Here is a 23649-nt window from a genome sequence, read left to right on the forward strand (position 1 = left end):
TAGACAGATAATAGATAAATAGATGATAGAAAATAGGTTTATAGGTTTATAGATGTATAAAACAGTATTAATTTATGAAGAGATTATGAATTTAAAAGGAATAGCATGGGAGGACTTGTAGAGGGGAAGGAATGAGAAATGATCTAAATACAGTGTTCATGTACGAAATTATCAAGAAAATAAAATTTTTAATTCAAAAATTTATAAATTCAAAATATCACTTCCCATTTTTAAATTCTGTTGTAAGTAATCCATATTTTATCATATTTACTCATCATAATGTATGTTCATAACCATCCTGGAACTGGGGAGAGATCATTATAAAGTATCCTAAATAGTTTGGAGACATTCAGGCTTTGGAAGATGAGACTTTATTGGTTGTAGTATTAAGGCAACTCCACATAGTTAAAAGAGAAGTTTATTTTGTGAGGTGACTTACAAATAAAGGGATAGGTTACAGGGTCCGGGAAAGGTGTAGCAGCAGTGTTCCCTGGAGAACTCTGCTCGATCTACCTCCAGCATCCAGGATACAGGAACCAAGAGAGCCGGCACATCTGGATCTCAGGTCTTAAAGGCTCCTCTCTCAGCCCCACCTTGTAGGTGTGACAGTTACCGAAGCCTCAATGAGGGTAGTACTTCCAGGTCAAAGCTGGAACAGCTACCCACTGCAAGACCTCTTTAATGTGCTCCAACTCTTTTGGTTAAGAAATTACATCTTATTTTTAACACTGTAGCTGAAATTCGGTGACAATTTTTATTTCCCACTATTATTCTAAGATCATGCATATGACTTTTTATAATAGTTGTTTTGTTTTGTTTTTTTTTTTGAGACAGGGTTATACTTTGTAGCCCTGGCTGTCCTAGAGCTCGCTATGTAGGACAGATGGCCTCAGATTCACAGAGAATGCCTGCCTCTGCCTCTTGAGTGCTGGAATTAAAGGTGTTCACCCACCATGCTTGGCTTTAAATAATAATTTTTAAATACTGCCATTTTTCCAGTCAATAAAATCAATGAATTTGCCTTCATTTATCCTCATTGGTGTTTTCTCTATCCTTAGGTATGAGGTCTGTAGACAGGAACATGTCTGTTTCAATGGCGTCTAGGACTGGTCTGCATATGTGGACATGAAGGACACCGGCCTAGGAGGAAGAGAACAGAGGCTGATGCCGGGTGTTATTCTAAGGGCTGTAGATGGAACCAACTGATTCGTTCCTCATGAGGTCTTATTAGTACTCCCACTTTTCAGGTCAGGACAGTAACTGACTTGTAATAGTCACAAAGCTCGGAGGTAGCACCTTGGTCTCTAATCATTTCTGCAACTGACCAGCTTCCTCAAATAAGGCTCATATTCTCTACAGATGCAGCTTCTCAAAGTTAAATCATAATACGGCAAAAAATGAGAACTAAATCCTTTTATTAACCATCAGGACTTTCCAATCACCATGTTAGCCTTTTGGCAAATGGATTTCATAACATGGAGAACATTTTTAATTCTCCTATGGAATTAGAAATGCCAAAAGTAGCCAGGCAGTGCTGGAGCCGGCCTTTAATCCCAGCACTCCATAGTCAGAGGCTGGAGACCTTTGAGTTCGAGGCCAGCCTAGTGTATAGAGCAAGTTCCAGGACAGCCAGGGCTACACAGAGAAATTCTGTCTTGAAAAATGAAAGAGAAAAAAAAAATGCCAAAAGTACCTGTAATCTATGGTTATGAGCAATTCAAACTTGAAAGTGAGTCTCACTCTGAGTAAAGAACTGAAATAAAAATTAGCCATAATCCCATCACTCAAAAACCACTGCTCAACACATTGGTGTATTTCCTTCTGTTTTCTTTCCTACTTAAAAATACAAAAAAAATAAAATAAAATAAAATAAAAACAAAAAACAACCATAGCTGGGCGGTGGTGGCACACACTTTTAATCCCAGCAGAGTCAGGCAGATCTCTGTGAGTTCGAGGCCAGCCTGGGCTACAGAGTGAGTTCCAGGAGAGGTGCCAAAGCTACACAGAGAAACCCTGTCTCGAAAGAGAAAAAAAAAATAAATAGGCTCTGTTTGAAAAGTTTTTATTTAGACCACTTCTTTAAAAAATTTGTTCCCAAGCCGGGCGGTGGTGGCGCACGCCTTTAATCCCAGCACTCGGGAGGCAGAGCCAGGCGGATCTCTGTGAGTTCGAGGCCAGCCTGGACTACCAAGTGAGTTCCAGGAAAGGCGCAAAGCTACACAGAGAAACCCTGTCTCGAAAAACCAAAAAAAAAAAAAAAAAAAAAAAAAAATTTGTTCCTTCATTCCTGGCAGGGAGGAGGAGAAGGAATTCTATTGTCTCTCCATTGTCCTATAATGTACTCACATCCTTCCAAGGTAGTCAAGTCATTGACAGAAAAATCAAGTGAAGCATTATCCACCCTCCTGTTTCTTTTCTTAATTGGAAGACATTCTCTAGTTAAAAGTATAGGTTAACAACGCCCTCGTTCATTAGCATCTGTCCTCTTATTTCCAATGACAGCTCTTCTCAGCCATTATCTTCCCAAAGTGTCTGCTGTGAGAGGACGGTTCTCAGACCTCTCTCAGCCCTGCTCTGCATCTCTGTTAGCAGGCTGGAGTTGGATATTCGTTTAATGATCAACAGAAGCGTCTGTCCCTACCACTGAGATTTTCAGAGAGTAGAATAACCAGGTCAATGTTTAACTGCATTCTTTAGTTCTGGAATGGCAAAGTAGAAGTTGAAGGGAAGTCTCCATGGAAACCAGCCTCCCAGGAAGTGGCCAGAGAAGTTAGTGTCGGGGGACAGAACTGGAAAGATGTCATGAAGGAAACACCTGTTTTGGTAAGCTGAGGTAAACTCCTGAAACTACTGAACTAAATCACTCTCCATAAAGGCCCTCCACGACTCCCCTCCATCATGATTTTCTTCTGAATATCTTCAAGGAAAATGGGCCTGGGCCACTCCAAGCCTCACCCTCGGGTGATCAAAGTCACACCTTTACAAAGTCAAGAAGCAGAGATTCCCTCAGCTGGCCCTGTGTTCTATGCATTAAATCGGAACCTAGAAGAAAAGAGCTCATACCCATTCTCGAGACTGCAAGGTCAAAAGCAAGCTCTGGAAGGACTGCTACCACCTCTTCGAGAAACCTTGTATGGAAGACATCCTGCAGGTATACCACAAACAAACATGAGATATGCATGTCTGGGACTCAGGAGAACTGCGGTACATTTACCTGTCTCCGTGATCTCTGAAAGCTTAGATGATTGAGATGCAGGAGAATGTTTTTTAGGGAGGACTGAATGTTTGCTGAATGACTTCCAGTGCGTTTGAATGCTTGTGTCGATTCCAGATTTAAAAAAAAAAACAAAAACAAAAAAACTTTTAAATAAGAAGGAAAGCAGTCTGGTTTCAGCTTAGTCTGGAGTGATTTCAGTGCGTGTGTCTACCTCCATTAAGCCACTGAGATCACACAGATGTGACAGACGGTGGCAACTGTGCTACACTTGGGTTCTGAATTTAAGTCATTATCTCCAGAGAGACTGAATGCATCAGGCTTTGTAATTTTGAGAGTAGCACGTTAGGAGTAAACCTCTCCCGTGTGAATTTTGAAACCAGCCCAAACAAAATGAATTTACTACATGAGAGAGAGTAGATGAGTCACCTTCCCGAACCCCATGTTCTTTAGGATTGTCACAGAATTAAGGGAATTTTTCCCACGGGGGGGGGGGGAGGCTCTGAGCCTGAAATGGTTGCAGGTTGTTTGTGGATATTTTTTATGACATGTAAAATGTTTTCTGGTGACAATCGTGATAACTAAACAGATGTGCTAACTTGGGATGAAAAAATTCATGTTGATGTGTGTCATCTGGCACACAGTCCATATATTTGAATCAGCTTTTCTCTTCTTCGCATTCCACATCAGTAACAAAACTGGGCTCCCCTTCCCAGATGACTCTGTCTAAATACCTTGTATGTCTTTAGCTACCAGATCTTCCCAGGGAGGTTTTCATGGTTACTTTCTGTACAGGTAAAATATTGAATACTGTTGACTGATACAGCTTTTTTAATGTTCTTCATTATTCATTATGAATGATAATTTCCTTCTTAATGACATTGACTCCCTTTTTTTGGTTGCTTTGGTTTTTAGTTTGCTGTCAATGTCTCACTATATAACCCTGGGTTGGCCTTGAATTCTCCATGTAGCCTAGACCGGCTTTGAACTCACAGAGTCCTGCCTGCCTTTGCCTCACAAGTGCTAGGATTAAAGGCATGCAGTTTTATCCTCTTCTGAGTTCTAAGGTTTTGGTAACTAGGTGGCAAACGCTGATTTGGGTACTTTGGAGTCCCAACTGAAAAACGATATTTGAAAGACAAAAGTCACATTCATTGTAAATAACAAGGGATGGAGAACATTCTCTATAAATACTGACTGCACCAAAAGCATTCTGAGAGCTGGTTTTAGGGGCCCATGTTCTAGCCCCATCCCCACTAAATACATCACACAACCTTAGACAAGTTACTTATCAGTTTTGTTTGCCTGTGTTCAGAAGTAGAAGTCAATGTCTGGGACAGCCTTTGCCCTATGGGGCAGTCCAACTAAAAACAGGATGATATCACTCACATCATATAAAGGTGAGGAGTACTGAAGTTTCTAGGGGGAAAAAAATGCTTTAAACAATTTAGATTTTAAAACCCGATTGATGGTGGTAGAGTTTCTCTGTCCTGCTCAATGTCTGCCATAATCTGAAAGAAAGAAAAAAAGTTCACAGATTTCATTCTCTTGAAAGCTGGAGACGGCAAAGCTTTACAGAGGCCACTGAAATGTCTTAAGAAAGCAGCGTAAGTGTCAGAATGTGTTCTGACTGTTCTAAGAGAAGACTGAGGGCACCGTGCAGTTTGGGCCCGGCAGCACTCTTGAGTGGCCCGGTGAATCAAGCCGGACACAGCACGTATGAGGAGGGGCTCACCGTCTGATTCTCAGCAGGAGCAGCTCTGTAGCCCTGGCTTGTTGTATAGGGAAGGAAGAGTGGCATGTTGTAGCCCACAGCAAACTGGGGACTGTCCCCTGTTAATTTCCTATTTACCTGAAAAGATAATGTATTTTCATTTCTTAAAGTATTTTTTTTTCTGATTTCCTTTATTGTGGGGGAGATTCCATGGTATTTAACTAGTGGGTTGGAGACAGAGCTCAAAGGTAGAGCTGAGTCTAGTATATGTGAAACCCTGGATATTTGATCTCCAATACAGGGAGTGTGGGGGAGTCATAAGACTAATTACAAGGTTTCTGTTTTCTAAGCTAAATTCTGTGTTTGAGTAACACCTGTGGGCACTACATAGCTAATTTTGCAACTTTTTTTTTTTTAAATCAACCTGGGGGATGGGATGAGAAATGAAGAAAGCAGACTAAAACGTTCACTTACATTCATGTAAGGACCCTGCTTTACATGTCTGTTGTAGGATATTTGTACACTGTGTGAAAATGTATTGCTGTGACTGGTGTAATAAAAAGCTGAATGGCCAATAGTTAGGCAGGAGATATAGGCGGGACTTCCGGGCAGAGAGAGAACTCTGGGAAGAAGGCAGAGTCGCCAGACAGACATGGAGAAGAGACAGGAGGTACAAGATGAAAGAGAGGTAATGCCACGTGGCAGAACATAGATTTTAAAATATGGCTTAATTTAAGTTATAAGAGCTAGTTGAGACAAGCCTAAGCTAAAGGCCAATCTTTCATAATTAATAGTAAATCGATTGGGTCATTATTTGCTGGCTGGCAGTCCAAGGATAGTCCAAAAAGGAAGCATGCTACATGTGTCTCATCTTTGCATTTGACCAGTGAGTTAGGCATGTGTAAGTGAGGATACAAAATTATGTAGATGACGACCACTAAACAGTGATCAGCCTGGATACTGAATTTGACAATAAATTGATTCTAATGATTTATTATTGCGTCCCTCCATCCTTCAAGTATCCAGGCCCATGTATCTTGACATCCCACTGAAAAATGAAGAATCAAGCATTATCAAAAGGCACCCACCCCGAAGAATTCAAGTAAGATGAATTTAAAAGTCTTCTTAAGGAACTTTTTTGCATTAATGCTAATATCTTTTTATCTGTAATCATAAAAGAACCTTAAATACCTCGTTAATGGAAATGCTGTTGCAAAGAATGTTGACAGTTGCAAAGACCATAGTATTAGAATTTCCTTTAGCAACTGATGTCACTTTTGAGGCTCACTACCAAAAAAATATGCTAACAAGGATTTAGTTACATATTTAAAGGACCCAAATCTGGCATTTAGTTGAGAGAGTATTTGAAAATCACAACAACTACCACTTCTATTCAAGTCAAACAACGTATTAGGCTCCTTGATCTTTGTCATTCATCTAGTCCTTTAGCCCAACATAAGAAAATGTCATCTTTGTTTTCTACATATGGTTCAGAGTGAAGGAACCTGCCAAAAGACCCACTGGAGCTGTTAGCCAGGTCTCTGATACTTCTAACCATCAGTGTAAGAAACCTCTAACTCCCCTGACTCCATCCTTTAAACATCCTAGATGCTACAAGCAGTTGTTGAAATTAGGGAGACTGGGGTCAGATATGGTGGTGAACGCCTTTAAACCTAACACCCAGGAGGCAGATGCAAGCAGATCTCTGTGAGTTCAAGGCCAGCCAGGACTACATCCTAAGACCCTGTCTAAAAGAGAAGAAACAGAGGGGAATTAGGGACATTGGAGGAAGAATTTTTTATGCATAGCATAAATTCTAATAAGATATCTCATCCTAGAAAGGGAAAGAGATCAGAGTGAGTTCTTGGAAATGAACATCAGACAGCAGAAAGCATGGGGCTCTCTGTGAGCAGAGAAAAGGAACCAGCCAAACCCTGCCTGCTACACAATTCACCTAGATGCTCAGACCAGTTCCGGGGCTAATGGAGCTCTTTGTTGAAGACTGTTTCTGTTTCAGCCTGGCATTATTTACTTGTCTTCTTTGGAAGCTCAAAATTACTACTCAAAGTGATTATTATTTTTAGTTCCAAAAGAGCATTTCTTGTAAAATATTAGATAGTGCAAAAATATTTAGTTCAAGAAAAATAAAGGGTAAATGTAATAAGTCCATGTCTAATATAAAACTGCAAGCACATCTCTAGCTTAGCTGAGCCACCCTAAAGCTGACTTTATTCTTAAACTAAATGTGTTCCTTCAAAGGAGTATTATTATATGTCCCTGTGAAGCCCTGATACTGGTTAGCTCAAACAGAAGAAATCACTACAACCAGAGAAATATATCTGTGTTGCACCCTCTAGTCCACAGAATAATTTTAATACTTACCAACTCTAAATAAGTTACAGTTAGGTTTTGATTCCCCCAAGTTCAAAAAAAGGACTTGGAGATTGCAGAGTCTGGCACTATTCTCCATACAGCAGCAAAGCACCGTAAGAATAAAGAATCAAGGCACTTTATCTGATTGCAAAGACTAGGCTTTATGCAATCTTACGTCTTCAGCCACTGACATGGGCCACACCAAAGTCTAGGAGTGAGTTAATGAAAGGAGGCTCATCCTGCTGGAGGGGAAGCACACTGAGTGTACAGATATCAGTGTGCTTCATTCTAAGGATATAGGGACATTTTTGTTGACCCCAAGAGCCAGGATACACTAGACTTAGCAAAGCTCTGGAAAGCAGAACTCTATGTCGTTCACTTGAGCTCTATACACCTGCCTTAATTTTCCCCAAAGATCAGCTTTCTCTGTTCCTCCGGCCACGCTAAACTTGAATCTTATATATCCAATCAAATGGACACAGTGGCCTGACCATGGCTGGGATTCCAGATTTCTGTGGAGGACAGATGTTATTGGCTCAGCTTTGCTGATGATGCTAGCTCTGATCCAATGAGTGGGAAGCGGAAGACATTATCGCACTGTAGAAACGTGGGCCGAGGAGTCATTCTGTAGGTTCTGGAGTCAGCTCCCAGAGAAAAGGGAAATCACCAGGAACTTGGCAGACACTCTCAAAGATATCATCTATAATTATCTTCACAAATGAGGCTCGGCACATTTTCCACCACAAATGGGTTTTTGAGAGAATAATAAATGCTGGGTTCCCATGACAGGCTAATTAATAGCCTGATCTCTGCCAAAGAAAATTCTAAAAGTATTTTTAATTATTAAACCAAACCTAATTGCATCCTAAATAATTTGAGTTGCCTATTTGGCGTTCTCCACTTCCTGAACATCTCTACTCCTCAAGCAGAGAGGACCTCTTCCTGGAGGTGAGAACTGAGCCTCTCTGCCTGGAGCTCTTTATCAATAGTGCACCCCCTACTCACACTGTGTAGAAGAGTTGAGCAGCAGCACCCCCTCTGGCCTGCCCACCTTCTCCTCTGACCATGCAGCCTAATAGGAATGCCCTCCCACTACACACACACACACACACACACACACACACACACACACACACACACACACAGCATTGGCCCACCTAATCCAGCTGGATAATTCTGAGTTCCAGAGATGTGTTCAAATTTCAGCATCTCTATAAGGTTCACCTGAACAACCTATTAACCATTGCAAACCCCATCCCAGCAGCCCTGATTCCCTCGGCCCTTCTCTATTCTCTTTCCCTGGACACTATTTTCCATCAAAGATATTGAGAATCCCTAATTTTAACATGTAAAATCCAAAATGCTCCAAAATCCAGTTATATCTGAACACTGACATTACCACAGGAGAAAAATTCCACACCTGATCTCGTGTACTGGTTTGCTACCCAAACAGCAAAAACACCATGTAAAATTACCTTCAGCTAGTGCACCTAGCAAACACATGAAACAAACTGTGTTTAACTTGGGTCCCATTCCCAAGACATCTCATTACATACATGCAAATACTTGAAAATCCAAAATAAAACCCCAAATTTGAAACACTACTACTAGTTCCAAGAATTTCAAGTAAGGGATACTCAGCATATATAATGTATGTTGTAGGATTTTGATAAGAGCTGGCAAAGTCCCCAAAGGAAACAGGTGGCACACTGAAATCATAGTAATTCGGGGAAGTTTTCTTTGTAACTATCCATGCAAAGAAGTTTGATTAAGAGGAACAGCCAAAGATATTGCAGAAACTGTTAGAGGTGGCTAATGGGTAACCAGGCCAAGGCAAGAGGAGAGATTTCTGGAGCCTGAAAGGAAAAACCAGGTAGAGAAAGCTGCATTGAGAACAAGAGTGAACCTCCATGGAGGGACAGTCCCCCATACCACCTTGTAAAGAGCTAGAAGCCCAAATACATGACCTCATCATCATCCCCTTCCCATTGGCTACATCCCAGAGGAAGCCGGAGGCAAGGGAGCTGGGCATGGGTACAGGCAAAGAACAGGGGGCTAGTGGGTGAGCAGATCTGGAGAGACCAACAGAAGATACCTGGCACCATGGCCTTCAATTTCAGGCATTTACCTCATGCTAAGACTTTATTACTGCTGAGTGTTAGATTTAATGGATTTTTGTCCTCATCTTTTAAAACAATCACATCCACCCACACACAGAGATGTCTTCCCACGCAAAAATAAACAACCCCATGAGCTTTCTTTTCCCTAGTTGATAGAGTGTGAATTTTATAATGCTGAACCACGCTTGCATTTCTGGAAGAAACCGGACTTGGTCCTAAAGTATCTAAGTGTACACATTGCTGAGCTGGATTTCCTAAGGCTTTATGTATCCGCTTTAATGAGTTGAGATGGATTTACACTTTTCTAATACACTTTTACAACAGCTTTGCCACCAAGATTGATTTAGTCTTGTAAAAGTAAGAGATTTCTCATTCTTCTTTTCCAAGACATTTATTATAGAGCAGGAATTCTCTATTCTCCTAATGTTTTGTAAAACATGCCTCCAGTACTATTTTTAGACTCTTGGACTTTTAAGGGAAGTGATCATTTTTCCTACTAGCTTAATTTCTTTATAGTTCTGCGTTTGACTTGGTTATCTTATTCTTGCTGGTTGTTTCTTGGAAATTATCCAGTTAACACAAAGCATTTGAATTTATTGCTATGAAGTTTTCTTCATATTCAACGCTTTGCTAAGTCTTATGAAATGAATCTTCCAACTTACAGTGTGAAGCGTGTGTGTGTGTGTGTGTGTGTGTGTGTGTGTGTGTGTGTGTGTGTGTGTGTGTTGGCTAAAGATTGGTGTTGGGTTTCTTCTTTAATCACCCTCCACTGTATTTATTGACAAGGAGTCTCTCCCTGAACCTGGAGTTCACCAATACAGAGTTCAGAAAGTTTGTCCTGAGAATCCCATTTCCAGTTCTCAAGGTCTCACACTTTTGTGATGAGCATTTTGTCCACTGAGCCATCTCCCCAGCCCCAGATACCTTATTTCACGTTTTCAGTGCTGAGAATTGAACCCACGGCCTCATACATGCTAAAAGAACATGCTTTACTACTCAGCTCTACCCCAGCCTTCCAGCTCTTCCATAAGTAGCAATGTGGATAACTCAGCCCCGATCTCAAGCTGTGAGCCTAGATCTCCCATGGAGCGTTTCCTGATCCCCTTTATCCAAGATAAATAACTCACAGACTTCACCTGCCCCAATGTCTTATGGATCAGCTCCCCACAAATGTTTGCATTTCTCTTCTGTTTTCTGATCTAGGGAAATATTTGCCTTGTACTGAAGCCAAATCGTGTCATGTTGGCTTTATTTTTTGTCTTTCGTGGACAACTGTTGGGAACAAAGAATGTTACTGAAACAAAACTGCATTGCAAGGACTTGATCAGAAATTCTTTCTCGGCCTTAAGTTGTCTTGGTGATCACCTACATAAAGCTGTCATAGGACACATTCTCCACTTCCCAGAGTCTAAAGACACACTCTTAAGTCATTGTGCCAAACAAATGGTACGCTTTCTTTGGGTTGCTCTGACCCACCTTCCTTTTCTTACTAATAAACAAAAGCAGCCTTTCCCAGGTTAGTGTTAATCACCAAGTGCAGATATTTGTGGTGCATGGATGGCTTATTTTCCATCCCCAAAGCCCTAGCACATACTCCAACTGATGATATTAATCACGTGTTGAACAGCCAAGTAATTCATACATCTTAAGACAAATAAGATATTTCCTAATATTAAAAATGAAAAAGTGCCACCCTTCCACTTCTCGAAGCAGTTCCTTCCAGCGTGTTTCCTCTGCAAGGGAAAAAGCAAGGAATCTCCCTTCCCCTGGAGGGCAAGGGATGTGCAAGAGAACCCAGGATTCTGAAAGTCACTCGGCTGGCATATTTCCCAACCATTTTTTCTGTACAACTTCTCGGGCCAAATCCTGTGTGGACAGCAGGCCACTTGCAATGTCGCTTGCTGCCATCTACTGGCTCTGTAAAGCGATGCTGCGGTTGTGTTCTGTTTTCAGAAAGTCGTCTGGAGAATTCTCAACAGTATCTACTATTTAACCGTTATCAGAAACGTGAGTTTAAATAGACGGCTAAGAATAAAGAAAAGGAGCCTGCTGTGACTCAGACATTCATACTGTCAAACCAAAAAGCTGGTCCAAAGACTATTTTTTAGATGACTCCAGGATCTTGGCTTCCTCAGCCTTGGTGTTCATACTGCACACAAACCTTCTGTAGTCTACTCTCCGTGCAGTTCTTTTGTTCATCTGTGGCAATGTGGGGCCACTCCAGATCCCCAACAGAACGATTTCAAAGGAATCATCAGTGTCTCTGGGGGAGTTCTGAAAACTATCTACTCCCAAGACATACCCCAAACCTGGGGACTCCACAGCTCCAGCGAAATTCTGCAAGATTTTGTTTCATAATGTGAGGGCATTCTGAGGATCAAGCATTTTCAGGGCAAACAATTAGGAGAAGAACCTGGCTTGAGACTGGGTATACATCAGAGTTGAATCATAGTGATGCTAATTTCCAGTTGGGCATTAACCCTTCAAAAAACGAGGACCCTCATGATTTATACACCGGGTTCACCTGAGAATAACATGTGATGGTACATTTACTCCTGGACATAATATGGAATAATAGCTATGCAGCCATACAGACTTGTGCATGCACAAATCCTGAAGACTGGCCCATGTGGAGGAGACACAGACCCTTCTGTTTTCCCTTTACCCAAACCCCATCCCCAACTGTCACAGACTCTTCCTCCCTCGGGTGTCTGGGAGTCTCCCCGTTCCTGGGCCTCTCCCTCCAGCATCCTGATACAATCAACTGCTACCTCCTCAAGCAGCGTCTCCACGCCCTGACCAACTGAAAGCGAAGGGAACAACCACGCTTCCCTTCCTGTTTTACTCACTTCTCATTGCTTCTCTGCTGGACTGAGTTACACGGCCAGACCTCATGGCAATGATCATCTCATAGTCACCACTGGTCACTACCGAGGAGTCTGGAAATGCTGCTCTGCTGGGACCAGGATAGACAGCCAGTGTTATTTATTTTTCACTCTTTTAGGGACCCGCCACCCAACTCCTAAATAAGTCACACATGGAGGCTTATTCTTAACTATGAATGCCCGGCCTTAGCTTGCCTTATTTCCTTAACTTTAAATTAGCCCCGTCTACCGTTTGCCTCTGGGTTTTTCCCGTTCTCTTACTTCTGCAAATCTTACTCTTACTCCATGGCTGACTGGTTGTTTAGCTGGGTGGCTGGCCCCTGATAACCTCCCCTTCTCTGGCTCCTTCTAGATCTCCCTTTCCAGATTTCTCCCTCTATATATACTCTCTGCCTGCCAGCCCCACCTATCCTTTCTCCTGCCTTGCCATTGGCCATTCAGATCTTTATTAGACCATCAGGTGTTTAGACAGGCACAGTAACACAGCTTCACAGAGTTAAACAAATGCAACATAAACAAAAGTAACACACCTTAAAATAATACTCTTCAACAAGCCAGTTCTTGCCTCAAACACAGACAGACTGCCTGGATGTAAAGAACTCAGCTGTCACTCTGAATGAACAAACTCTGCAGAAACCCCCCCCCCCCACACACACACACACACACATACACGTCAATGTGAGGAGACCAGCTTTGTCTCCCATGGTCCGCTTGTAGCGCCCAGTGTTCTCTGAGGTGAAGGAAGGCTAGACTGTGAGCCAGGCAATGACTCAGTGGGTAAAGCGCGTGCTGTGTAGGGATGAGAACCAGAATTTGGATACCCAACACCCACAAAAAAAGGCTAAAACCCCAGGTCTGGAAGTATTCAGTTATGACAGTGCCCATCCATAACCCCAGGAAGACTGGGATGGGAGGAGTTGTGAAAAGAGATGATTCCCAGGGGCTCACTGCTTAGCCATCTAGTGGAAACTGTTAGTTACAAGTTCAGTGAGAGACCCTGTCTCAAATAAAATAAAAATAAAAATAACGTTGAGAGCTATCTAAGACACCAGACATCAACCCTTGCTCTCTACATGTACACACACGAATGGGTGTACCCACACATACATGTACAACAGAGAAAGAAGGAAAGAGGCAAGTTAGATAAACCCATGGAAATAGTTCTGCTCAGTGACCCTTTTAAGTTCTGATAAAATGTCTCCCAAAAAGCCTACCCCTTGCTAGAAAAAGATAGCCCTATCATTTGTTAACACTTTGCACTTTTAAGTGTGTCTTGTCACTCATGATTAGTGAGGGAGCGTCTCTAGAGACCTTCAAAATATGTCACTTCCTAAGCACTGGGACACTCAGCTGGGCAGTCAAGGGAAGATAGGTGTGTCTCGGTGTCTCATCTCTACTGCTCTAAGACCCCAGCTATTGGGTGACTTTGAACATGGCCCATCAGTACAGGAGAAAAAGTGCTCAATTCTCTGACCAATATTTTGATTAATAACTCACTGGAAACAGTGTGATAGAACAGTAAAGAGCCCCCGAGGTCAAAAAGCCTTTCTCACAGAAAACAGCTGTGATACTGTGGGAGTCACCTTCTCTGTGCACGCCCAGGAGGAAGTTCGGCTTCCACAGAGTGCTCAGGTAGTTAAATGTCTCTGCTTTTGTGTTGCATCATGTCACGGCATGAGGGACGCTGAATACTCTAAATGTTGGACTTCTAGAAGCTTGAGCCCCTTGACCTGCCACAAGTCATCACCTCTGAGCGACTCCTGAGCCAGCAAGAAGCCAGAACAAGACACAGAGCAAAGGTGAGCTGCGGCAGTTACTGACTGGGGAAGCGGGTGAGCCTGGGGGGGTCACCCTTTTCATGTTCCCCTTCACACGGGAGTTCAGAGCCAAAGCTGACAGTTCAGTCCTTGGCAGGTAGAATGTTTGAAGCTTCAGAGCTTGCCCACGCCTGCCTCCAACTGGCAAGTGCTCTTCACTCTTGGATGAGGCCAGGCTCTGTTTGCTTTGTGGAGCAAACAGAGCTATGTAGATGAAAGGGGGGTTTTACACGGAAACCAGTGGTTCTGGAAGTGTTTCAATCTGCGGGGGAGGCAAGCCAGCACAGCTCTTCCCTTCACCTCTCCTGAGGCTGGCACTCCCTCTGCTCTGACTCCAGGGAAGATCTTCTCTAGAAGTTGTTCCTCCTGACTTCTGTGCCACAACCTCCATCAACATGTAATCCCAGGAAAGGTCTTCTGTTAGCTTTGTCCTGCTGAGTAAAAAATGAAAGCTGTTAGTCGGGGTCACTTTCATACCCTGTCCTGACTCATGCTGGAGCCAGTCAGACACTGCTGTGTGGCCAGGTCAGGGACACCTGAGTGCTCTAGGTCCTCGAGTTCATGTTTAAGGTGCTGACCGTGGGGACATCCTCCCCCGACCTTTCTGCACTATCCAACACATTGTCCACAGAGCCGCACAAAGGGCTGTCATCAACTCTCTTCTTCACCTCTGGGCAACAGCAAGTGACAAGCAAAACTATCTTCACCTCTGCTTGTCCTCAGTAGCCACCTTGACTGTGCCACTGAATTTTGGATCGAACTAAGGGGAGACCACCAGACACAGAAGCAGTCGCTTCAAATCCCCCCTCAGCGGCCATGCTCCCTTGGGCATATATTTCAAATGTGAAAATACACTGTAGAGAAATAGGTTCTGCTGAACCACCTCCTCTTACTGCACAGCCAGCCAGTCAATGATAGAAGACACAGGAAGAGAAAGGAAGGTCTCATGAGACCAGGACACCTTTCTAGACAGATAGTAAAAGCATCTGTTGGCAGGGGAAACGGGCTGTTGTCGACGTGAGATTATCAAAATAAAATTGTCAAAACCCTCGAATTCAAAACCCTGCAAGGACCTTTCAAACACTATCAGCTACACGGCAGATTGCCACTTCATTCTCTGATAGCTATACAAAGGACTTGTCAGGGACACAACTGCAGTGTACTTTTATCAAGACAGGAGACCGGCTACGGATTACCTGGGATTAAGATCTCCTGCTCCAAGAAGGGTTGAAGGCAGTGAATTACCATTTCCCCATACTAATAAATATATCATCTTTCATAGCAGGAACTTGAGAAGAAAATGCAGCTTCCAATGTACACTTCTGGGAAGAGACAGTATTTACATAAGATGAAAATGCTGGAGATAAACCATAAGAGACAGGAGGTAAAGAGAAGAGGGTCACGTTTACCAAATTTGGAGGGCACCGTCACTGTCCTGCCCAGTCCAGTCTGTTCTCAGCAACATAGCAGAAGCTGCCACTGCCTGAGCTGGGAAAAACAGGAAGATGACCTTTTGCCCCAAGCCTTTTTGTTTTTTCACTTCTCTACAAGATTAGATCTGTGCTTCAAGCATCCCTTTTCTCTCTCTCTCTCTCTCTCTCTCTCTCTCTCTCTCTCTCTCTCTCTCTCTCTCTCTCTCATGCCGCAGTGCACATCTAGAGGTCACAGGCTAATTTTTGGTAGTTTTGTTTTATTTTGTTTTTTTCCATCATATGGGTTCTGGTTATCCAACTCAGATTTGTCAGGCTTTGCAGCAAGCTCCCTTAGCCACTGGGTCATCTCATTGGTCCCTCAAGTGTCCCTTTTTCTTTGTCTCTTTGGTTTGTTTTTTAAGAAAGGGTCTCATTATATACCCCTGGCAGGCCTGGAACTCACTGTGTGGGCCAAGATGACCTCCTGTGTCCTGAGTGTTAGGATTAAAGATGTGCAAAAGCCTAGCTTGTGTCTCTTGTAATAACCTTTGACCTTCCGGCTGTAACCAGAAAATAGGGTAAATAATATTCCTTTCCTGATTTAGTAGGAGAGGGAATGGAGGTCAGTCTTTATTGTGATACATAGGCCTCTCCCTATTAACTCATGCCATAAAATTTGCTAGTGAGAAACGCCTTGTACTAGGCATTCTGGCATCCACGCTTGGGGGGTGCTGTAGAGGAGGACTGCCACAAGGTCTAGGCCAGCCTGGGTTACACAGAAAGTTTCAGGACAGCCGAGCTATGGAGTGTAACCCTGTTTCCAAAAGAAGAAACAAGCAAGGATTTTGTCTTCGTCCATTTCTGCTGCTATAAGAGAACACCAGAGATGTAGTAATTAATAAAGATGATGTCTGAGCTAGGGTTTCTATTGCTGTGAAGAGACACCATGACCATGCAGTTCTTATAAAGGGAAAACATTTCACTGGACTGGCTACTTACAGTTCAGAGGTTCAGTCCATTATCATCATGGTGGGACATGGCAGCATGTGAGCAGACATGGTGCTGGAGAAGGAGCTGAATGTCCTACATCTTGACTTGATGGCAACAGCAAGTGGTCTCAGACACTGGGTGGTATCTTGAGCATATATGAGACCTCAAACCCCAACTCTACAGCGACACACTTCCTCCAACAAGACCACACCCACTCCAACAAGGCCACACCTCCTAATAGAGCCACTCCCTTTGGGGACCATTTTCTTTTAAACCCCGCCTCCCCCCATGATAAATATATTGCTCATTGTTCTGGAGGTGGGGGAGTCTAAGACTGAGATACTGGTAGTTGATAAGAGGTGGCACAACACAGCAGAGGACATGATAGGAGTCAATGTTCATGAGAGTGAGGAGTCAGGAGCAAGAGAAAACCAAGGCAGTCAAGGCAGCCTTTATAACTCACCAGAGAGAACTAGCCTCTCCTGGGATAATAGTTTCACTCTGTTGTAAAAGTGAAACCCTCACCACCCAAACATCTCTTAAAAGACCCATCTACAAATTAGCATAAGAATCGGGTAGGGTCACATTTCCAACCTATGAATTTGGGAGGACACACTGGAACACGTTCTCCAGTAAAGCTCTGTGACTGTCATACCCTAAGCCCCCCCTCTCCCCCACAAGGAGCCAGCCTGTAGTTCTATCCTCTGCAATTCCAAAACCTCACCTACAGACAGAGGCTGACAGGGACCCTCATTTCAATGATCTACGCCTCTGCAAGCCAGTGAGCGTGCTCGTCTGTCTCCTGACAAGCCTCAGAATAAAGTTGCCACAGAATGTGATGAGAACAAAACCATCCCAACGTGTTCAAGGGTGGCCAGGCCTGTGAACTGTCCATGCTTTCGTTGTTGCTGAATTTGTTCTGGAGAAGACAGTTTGGGAGACTATTAACCACTTATACCTTATCATGTCAGGCCCAAATGGAGTTGGAGAGTCTTCAGAGTAAAGCAAGACTTGATATGCAAAAGCTGAAGGACCATAACGGCAATAAAATCACCGAAAGCACGCCAAGGAGCAATCTCTATGACATTATCACCATACTGCCTGATGAAACCATGAACAGACACCCAGGTGAGTACTGTCATTTCTTTAGGAAAACATTTCATTTATTGTTTCAGTTTGGTTTGGGGTTCAGTTATTGCTTGAAGACAGGCTTTTATGTAGCTCAGGGTAGCTTCAGACTCACTATGTTCTCAAAGATGACCTTGAACTTCTGATGCTCCTGCCTCCACCTCCCAAGCACTGGATTGCACCACTATGCCTGATTTGTTTACATCATGCTAGATATCGAGCCCAGGACTTCGTAAACATGGCAGGCAAACACTCCACCAATATAACTACAGCCCCAGCTCCTTAATTTTGCTTTGAGACAGAGTCAGACTTGAACTCCATATCCTCCTGCCTCAGCTTCTTGAGCACTGAGATGCAAACATATTTGAAACTTCATCAAATAAATGTCCATAATGGGCATGCGAAGGAGAGTGAGGAGACAGCAAATAGCTGTCACTGAGGGGACATTTGATGTCTTGGAATAAATGGCATGCCACATTGTGTTTTGCATCTCTGAGAGAAAAAGACAAAAAAGCTTTTAAGCTCTGCATAGAGGCTTGTAGATTCTAAGTGCTTTACAGGTCCTCATAAGACAGGCTCAGAGCATCTCTTACTGTCAGAGAGAGAGAGGCTCTTATAGATACATGGAGTTTCCTGTGCTCACAGAAACATATATGTAATAGACATCAACCCCTTATCCCTCAAGCACCCTTTGCGCTGTGTGTAGTTCAGCCTTTTTGGACACCCATGAATGCTACAGTGAATCTAGCACCCCTACCCTCTCCACCTGGCTCCTGCTTCATCCACCATCTGTATGGGGGAGGCCCTCATGCCCCATGTCACTTGGACCAGAGATCCATCCCCAGCCCCATAAACTGAACTTCTAGAAGCACTGTGCTCATGCAGAATGACTTCATGGAAAGCATCTGGCCACATCACTCTCCTCCTTAGAAAACAATTGCCAGGACTGGAGAGCTGGCTCAGTGGTCCAGAGTGCTTACCATCATCCTTCCAGAGGACCAAGTTTGCTTCCCAGCATCCATGGAGGGTGGCTCAAAACTGCCTGTAACTCCGGCTCCGGGGTATCTGGTGCCCTCTTCTAGCCTCCTACAAAACCTGTACACACATGCCCTACAAGCACATAAGCACATACTCATAAGTAAAAATAAATCTTTAAAAAAAAATACAGCCAGACTTCTATCAACCTGAGGCCAAAAGCTCAACTCTTTAACAGGGGGTTCCAGTCCTTTCTGAATCTGGTCACTGCCTATGTTCTCATTTCATCTCCTGCTGCTCCACACTCCAGCCTTGAGTTGTTCTGGGCTTTCCAACAGACATCCTCATCCGTAACCTGTCTGCTATGCTGCCCAACAACTGGAAGGCCCATTAAGTTTTCCCAGTGTGAGTTCTCCTAGGAGAAAGCTGCATGTGTCCTGTGTTGTTCACACACAGAGGTTGCTGTGCCAGGGACGAAGCCCCACATCAGTAGGGCTGACCATGGTGGAGCTACAGCAACGGCAAGTGAGCTCTAAGATGCAGAATCACCTGCTGAAGGAGATGCTGTCCCCGCTCCAAAGAGCAAGGGTCTGAATCAATAAGTTAATTAAACAAAAGGCAGAGTAACTGAAAATCAGCTTGGGGCATCCATTTAACCTGCGCCCCAGTCTCAGGCAGAGACAGGCTTTGTTGTCAAATAAACAACTTCTGCAACTGAAAAAAAAAATATTGGCAAAACAACGAAGGAAAAGGGGCTCCGCTAAAGCTAAGCACTCCAAGTCATCACCTGAGAATGAGCCTAATACAATTACTCTGGCAGAGGCTGGGAGGGATCCGGGAGGGGCTGAAGACAAGGGTTTTCCATTGCTTTCCTGAAGCTTTCTAAAGAGGCTTCACTCTATTCCAGCTATGGTTCTCTCTCTCTCTCTCTCTCTCTCTCTCTCTCTCTCTCTCTCTCTCTCTCTCTCTCTCTGTGTCTGTCTCTGTCTCTGTCTCTCTGTCTCTCTGTCTCTCTGTCTCTGTCTGTCTCTGTCTCTGTCTCTCTCTCCTAAACCTGTAATCTGTAATCCCAGTTCTTGATCACCATGAGTTCCTTGGATGGCATAGTGACTTCCAGGCCAACCTGAACTCCACACTGAGACCCTATCTCAAAAACAGACCAAGCAGTCAGTCATGTGATCTGTCCTTGAAGCACCGTCTCTCATTTCACTCTCACAACAGGATATCCAAGAAGAGTCCCAGTGAGGATCCAGTGTTAATCCTCACTGTAGCCAGAGGCCTCAAGCCAGACCAATGACTCATTGCAATGAACATTTGCAAGTAAAGATGTATGGACTAAAGGGTATACTGTGTGACTCACTGTGACACACTACAGCTTCCATGACAAGATTTTTTTTTGTCTTTATTTTATTTTATTGGGGAGGGAGAGTTGCAAGGGAAGATGAGTGGGATTGAGGTACATGATGTGAAATCCACAAAGAATCAATAAAAAGTTTTTTAAAAAATATAAAGTTGAAGGAATATTTTTTTAAAATGAGATCACTATTAATTAGGATCTCATGGAGGGAGATGTCTGTAGGCAATTAGCCTTGCCAGCTGCTGAAATTGCTAGAAATGAAAATCTACTGCTTACTTTTCTGGTTGCTCTAATAAAATTAATCCCAGCACTCGGGAGGCAGAGGCAGGCGGATCTCTGTGAGTTCGAGGCCAGCCTGGACTACCAAGTGAGTTCCAGGAAAGGCGCAAAGCTACACAGAGAAACCCTGTCTCGAAAAACCAAAAAAAAAAAAAAAAAAAAAAAAAAAAAAATAAAATTGCCAACAAGAGCTCTGTAGAAGGAAAAGCTTGTTTTGGTGCACAGTTCCAGGATATAGTTCATTACGGTAGGAAAGGCATGGCGGCAGGAGTGAGAGGTCGGTCACATCATGTCTGCAGCCAGGAAGCAGGTAGAGATGGAAACTGACCCAACAGCTAGCTTCCTTCTCAGTCCTCTAGCTTCCTTCTCGGTCCTCTTGACCCAGTCTGGAACCCCAGCCAATAGCATGGTGCCACCCACGTTTCGGGTATGTCTCCCCTCTGGAAGCACACTTGCAGGTGCACCCAGAGGTGTGTCTCCTAGGTGATTGCAAATCCAGTCAAGTTGACAATGGGAATTGTCACAAGAAGTGAAGTATCACCACACATTTCTTTGATGATGGAGAGATTGTGGGTCACATAAAGTTGGTCATTCTCCTGTTGCATCCATTCTTGCTGCACAGCGCCATAGGCAGGAACTTACAGGGATAATATAATATTATAATATATAACATAGTATCGAGTTCTTCCTCTATGAATCATAAGCGGTCAGGATTATTCGCCTGTTTCATATATAAGGAGGCCAGATCCAGAAAGGACGGTTTCATGCACAAGGTCACAGCCAGATAGTGTTCTCAGGATGCCTTACCCCAGAGACTTCACACTTGACTACTCTTGCCACTGGTTCTAGCAAAGGCTCCTTCTTGCTCATCACAGAGAACCTCTTGGACTACTTTCCCTGTCTTCCAAAAGCATTTCACTTTGCTTTCTCCTGTGAGTGGGATGCAGCCAAGCTCAGACACAGACCTGAGCATCCTGGTAGTCAGGGTCTGGCAATGCAGACACCTCTGTTCCAGCTCACACTGATTTAATGGTGTGTCCACCATTTTTTTTGTTTCCCTCTGGAAGACAGGATGAGAATTTTAGCCTCTCGTGAGACAGAAGGCAAGCTCCATTTTCTGCTGCCTCTTTAAAACAAAACTACCTTTAAATTTTTGGTTTATATATTCACGTGATAAATCACACATACAGTCATATAAAATAGCTAAGTACAACATACATACAGTGAGCATCACTCTTTTTGGTGTACAATTCTATGAGTTTTACTATGTTCATGTGGCCCTGCCCTTTCCAGAGGCATGACTTGGATACAGTTGGAGAAAGTCACAGAAATTGGGATCGAAGTCCGTCCCTGAGCCCCAACAGTGCACTCTCTCCTGACAGACGGCACATCCTCCTGCTCCTAGAGCAGGGTCTGACAAACCATAGATTTTTCTGCATTGTTTCATTTTGTAAAGAGAAAAATGTAAGTATATTTATTGCTTCACTTCTGTGACCCTGTCTTTCTAGGTCTGTAAAATGGGGGTAAATGGTATCAGTCAAAGTAGGATTCATGTAAAGTTAATCTCATGCTGTGGATGCCGCTCTGTACGCTGGAAATGTGTTGCTCTGATTGGTTAATAAATAAAGTGCTGATTGGCCAGTAGCCAGGCAGGAAGTATAGGCAGGACAAGCAGAGAGGAGAATTCTGGGAACAAGAAGACTGAGTCAGGAGTCACCAGCCAGACACAGAGGAAGCAAGATGTGAAGGTAGAACTGAGAAAAGGTACCAAGCCATGTGGCTAAACATAAATAAGAATTATGGGTTAATTTAAGTGTAAGAACTAGTCAATAGTTAGCCTGAGCCATTAGGGCATACAGTTTTAATTAATAGAAGACTCTGTGTGTTTATTTGGGTCTGAGTGGCTGTGGGCCTGGGCAGGACTGGAGAAAATTCCAGCTACAATCTCATTTGTAAAGAAGCCCATGTAAGGGCTAGGGAGATTGCTACACTGAGAAAGTGTTTGTCCCATGAGCTTGAGGACCTGAGTTTGGATCTTTGGTACACACGTAAAAGGCCAAGTCATGGCAGCATGCATCTACAATCCCAATTTTAGAGAGGCGGAGATGGGGGAACCCTCGAGGCTTACTAGCCAAGCCAAGCCAGCCACCTCAGTGAGCTCTAGGTTCAGCGAGAGACCCTGGCTCGACACATAAGATGGAGATTGATGTGACACTTGTCCTAAACCTCCGGCGTCCACGTGCACCTGTGCACATAGAGTCTTCCCCACCTCCAGTGCACATAACATAAGCTGTGAGGTTCAGACAATGTATAGGAATGTGTGTAAAACTGAAGGAAGAAAAATGGAACTGTTGTCTCACTGAAGCAACAAAATACCTGAGAGAAGCAACTTAAGGGAGCAGGGGTTTACTCTGGCTCATGGTTTCAGGTAGTGAAGTCCAGCAGGGAAAGTGTGGTGTCAGGAGTAGGAGGCAGCTGGCTACACCTCATCCAGCTGGGAAGTAGAGGGCTCAGTAGACTCAGCTCACTTCCTCTCTTTCATTTGGTTCAGGACCCCAGCCTATGGATGGGTACCACGTTCAGGGTGGGCCTTCCCACCTCAATTAACCTAGTTGACAATCCCTCCTGGGCATGCTCAGGAGCATGTGGTTTTTAGAATCACCCAAGATAACAGCCTACATTAACCATCACAATGTCTTATACCAAAACAACCATATCTTTCAGAAAATGTCACCCTAAATCTATCATTTCAATATCACCTTCATAATTCTAATCTTCTCTATCCACCCATACTACTTAACTACTAAATCAATAAAATTTTTGAAAACATATAGCTTTGTCTCTAAACTACTGTGATGTTATAGTGTTATACAGTAGTGATAGATCTTTCTTTTGTTTGTTTTTTGTTTTTCAAGACAGGGTTTTTTGTGTAGTTTTTGGTGCCTGTTCTGGACCTCACTCTGTAGACCAGGCTGGTCTTGAACTCACAGAGATCCATCTGGCTCTGTCTCCTGAGTGCTGGGATTAAAGGCATGTGCCACTGCCGCCCTGCTCTTGATAAATTTTTCTAAAACACATATTATGAAGTATACAACTGTCAAAGATTCTTCATGCTGATTGCTATACCTCTTACATCACTCATTTCCTCCACACACATCAGCATATATTGGCTTCCCCTTGAAAAAAACTTTAAAAAGGTTAATCCTGGAGCTTTATATACTGACTTCTGTTGGGCCCACCCAAAATCCATTTAGGTTTCTAAAGATCATGATTGTTTTTAATTTTATTGTTTTCGAGTCTATAAGCCATAGACCATGGAACATCAATAACAATGTTGTTATATCTAGCTCAGATGCCCTCAAGCTTCAGTGCTATGTACCCAGAA

General features: G+C 43.4%; 1 protein-coding gene across 1 annotated transcript in view; it reads left to right on the forward strand.

Moving 5' to 3' along the window:
• Positions 1-2285: 2285 nt before the first annotated feature.
• Positions 2286-23649, forward strand: part of Ccdc198 (coiled-coil domain containing 198) — a 38899-nt gene continuing 17535 nt past the window's right edge. The window contains exons 1-5 of the mRNA XM_052733393.1: positions 2286-3151; positions 5948-6030; positions 14019-14105; positions 15406-15507; positions 17497-17653. Of these exons, the coding sequence (XP_052589353.1) occupies positions 2929-3151; positions 5948-6030; positions 14019-14105; positions 15406-15507; positions 17497-17653 (652 nt within the window). The 5' untranslated portion in view covers positions 2286-2928. The remainder of the gene's footprint in view (positions 3152-5947; positions 6031-14018; positions 14106-15405; positions 15508-17496; positions 17654-23649) is intronic.

This window comes from Peromyscus californicus, unplaced genomic scaffold, assembly GCF_007827085.1.
Source record: "Peromyscus californicus insignis strain IS unplaced genomic scaffold, ASM782708v3 Scaffold_12__1_contigs__length_115047231, whole genome shotgun sequence".
Taxonomy (NCBI): domain Eukaryota; kingdom Metazoa; phylum Chordata; class Mammalia; order Rodentia; family Cricetidae; genus Peromyscus; species Peromyscus californicus.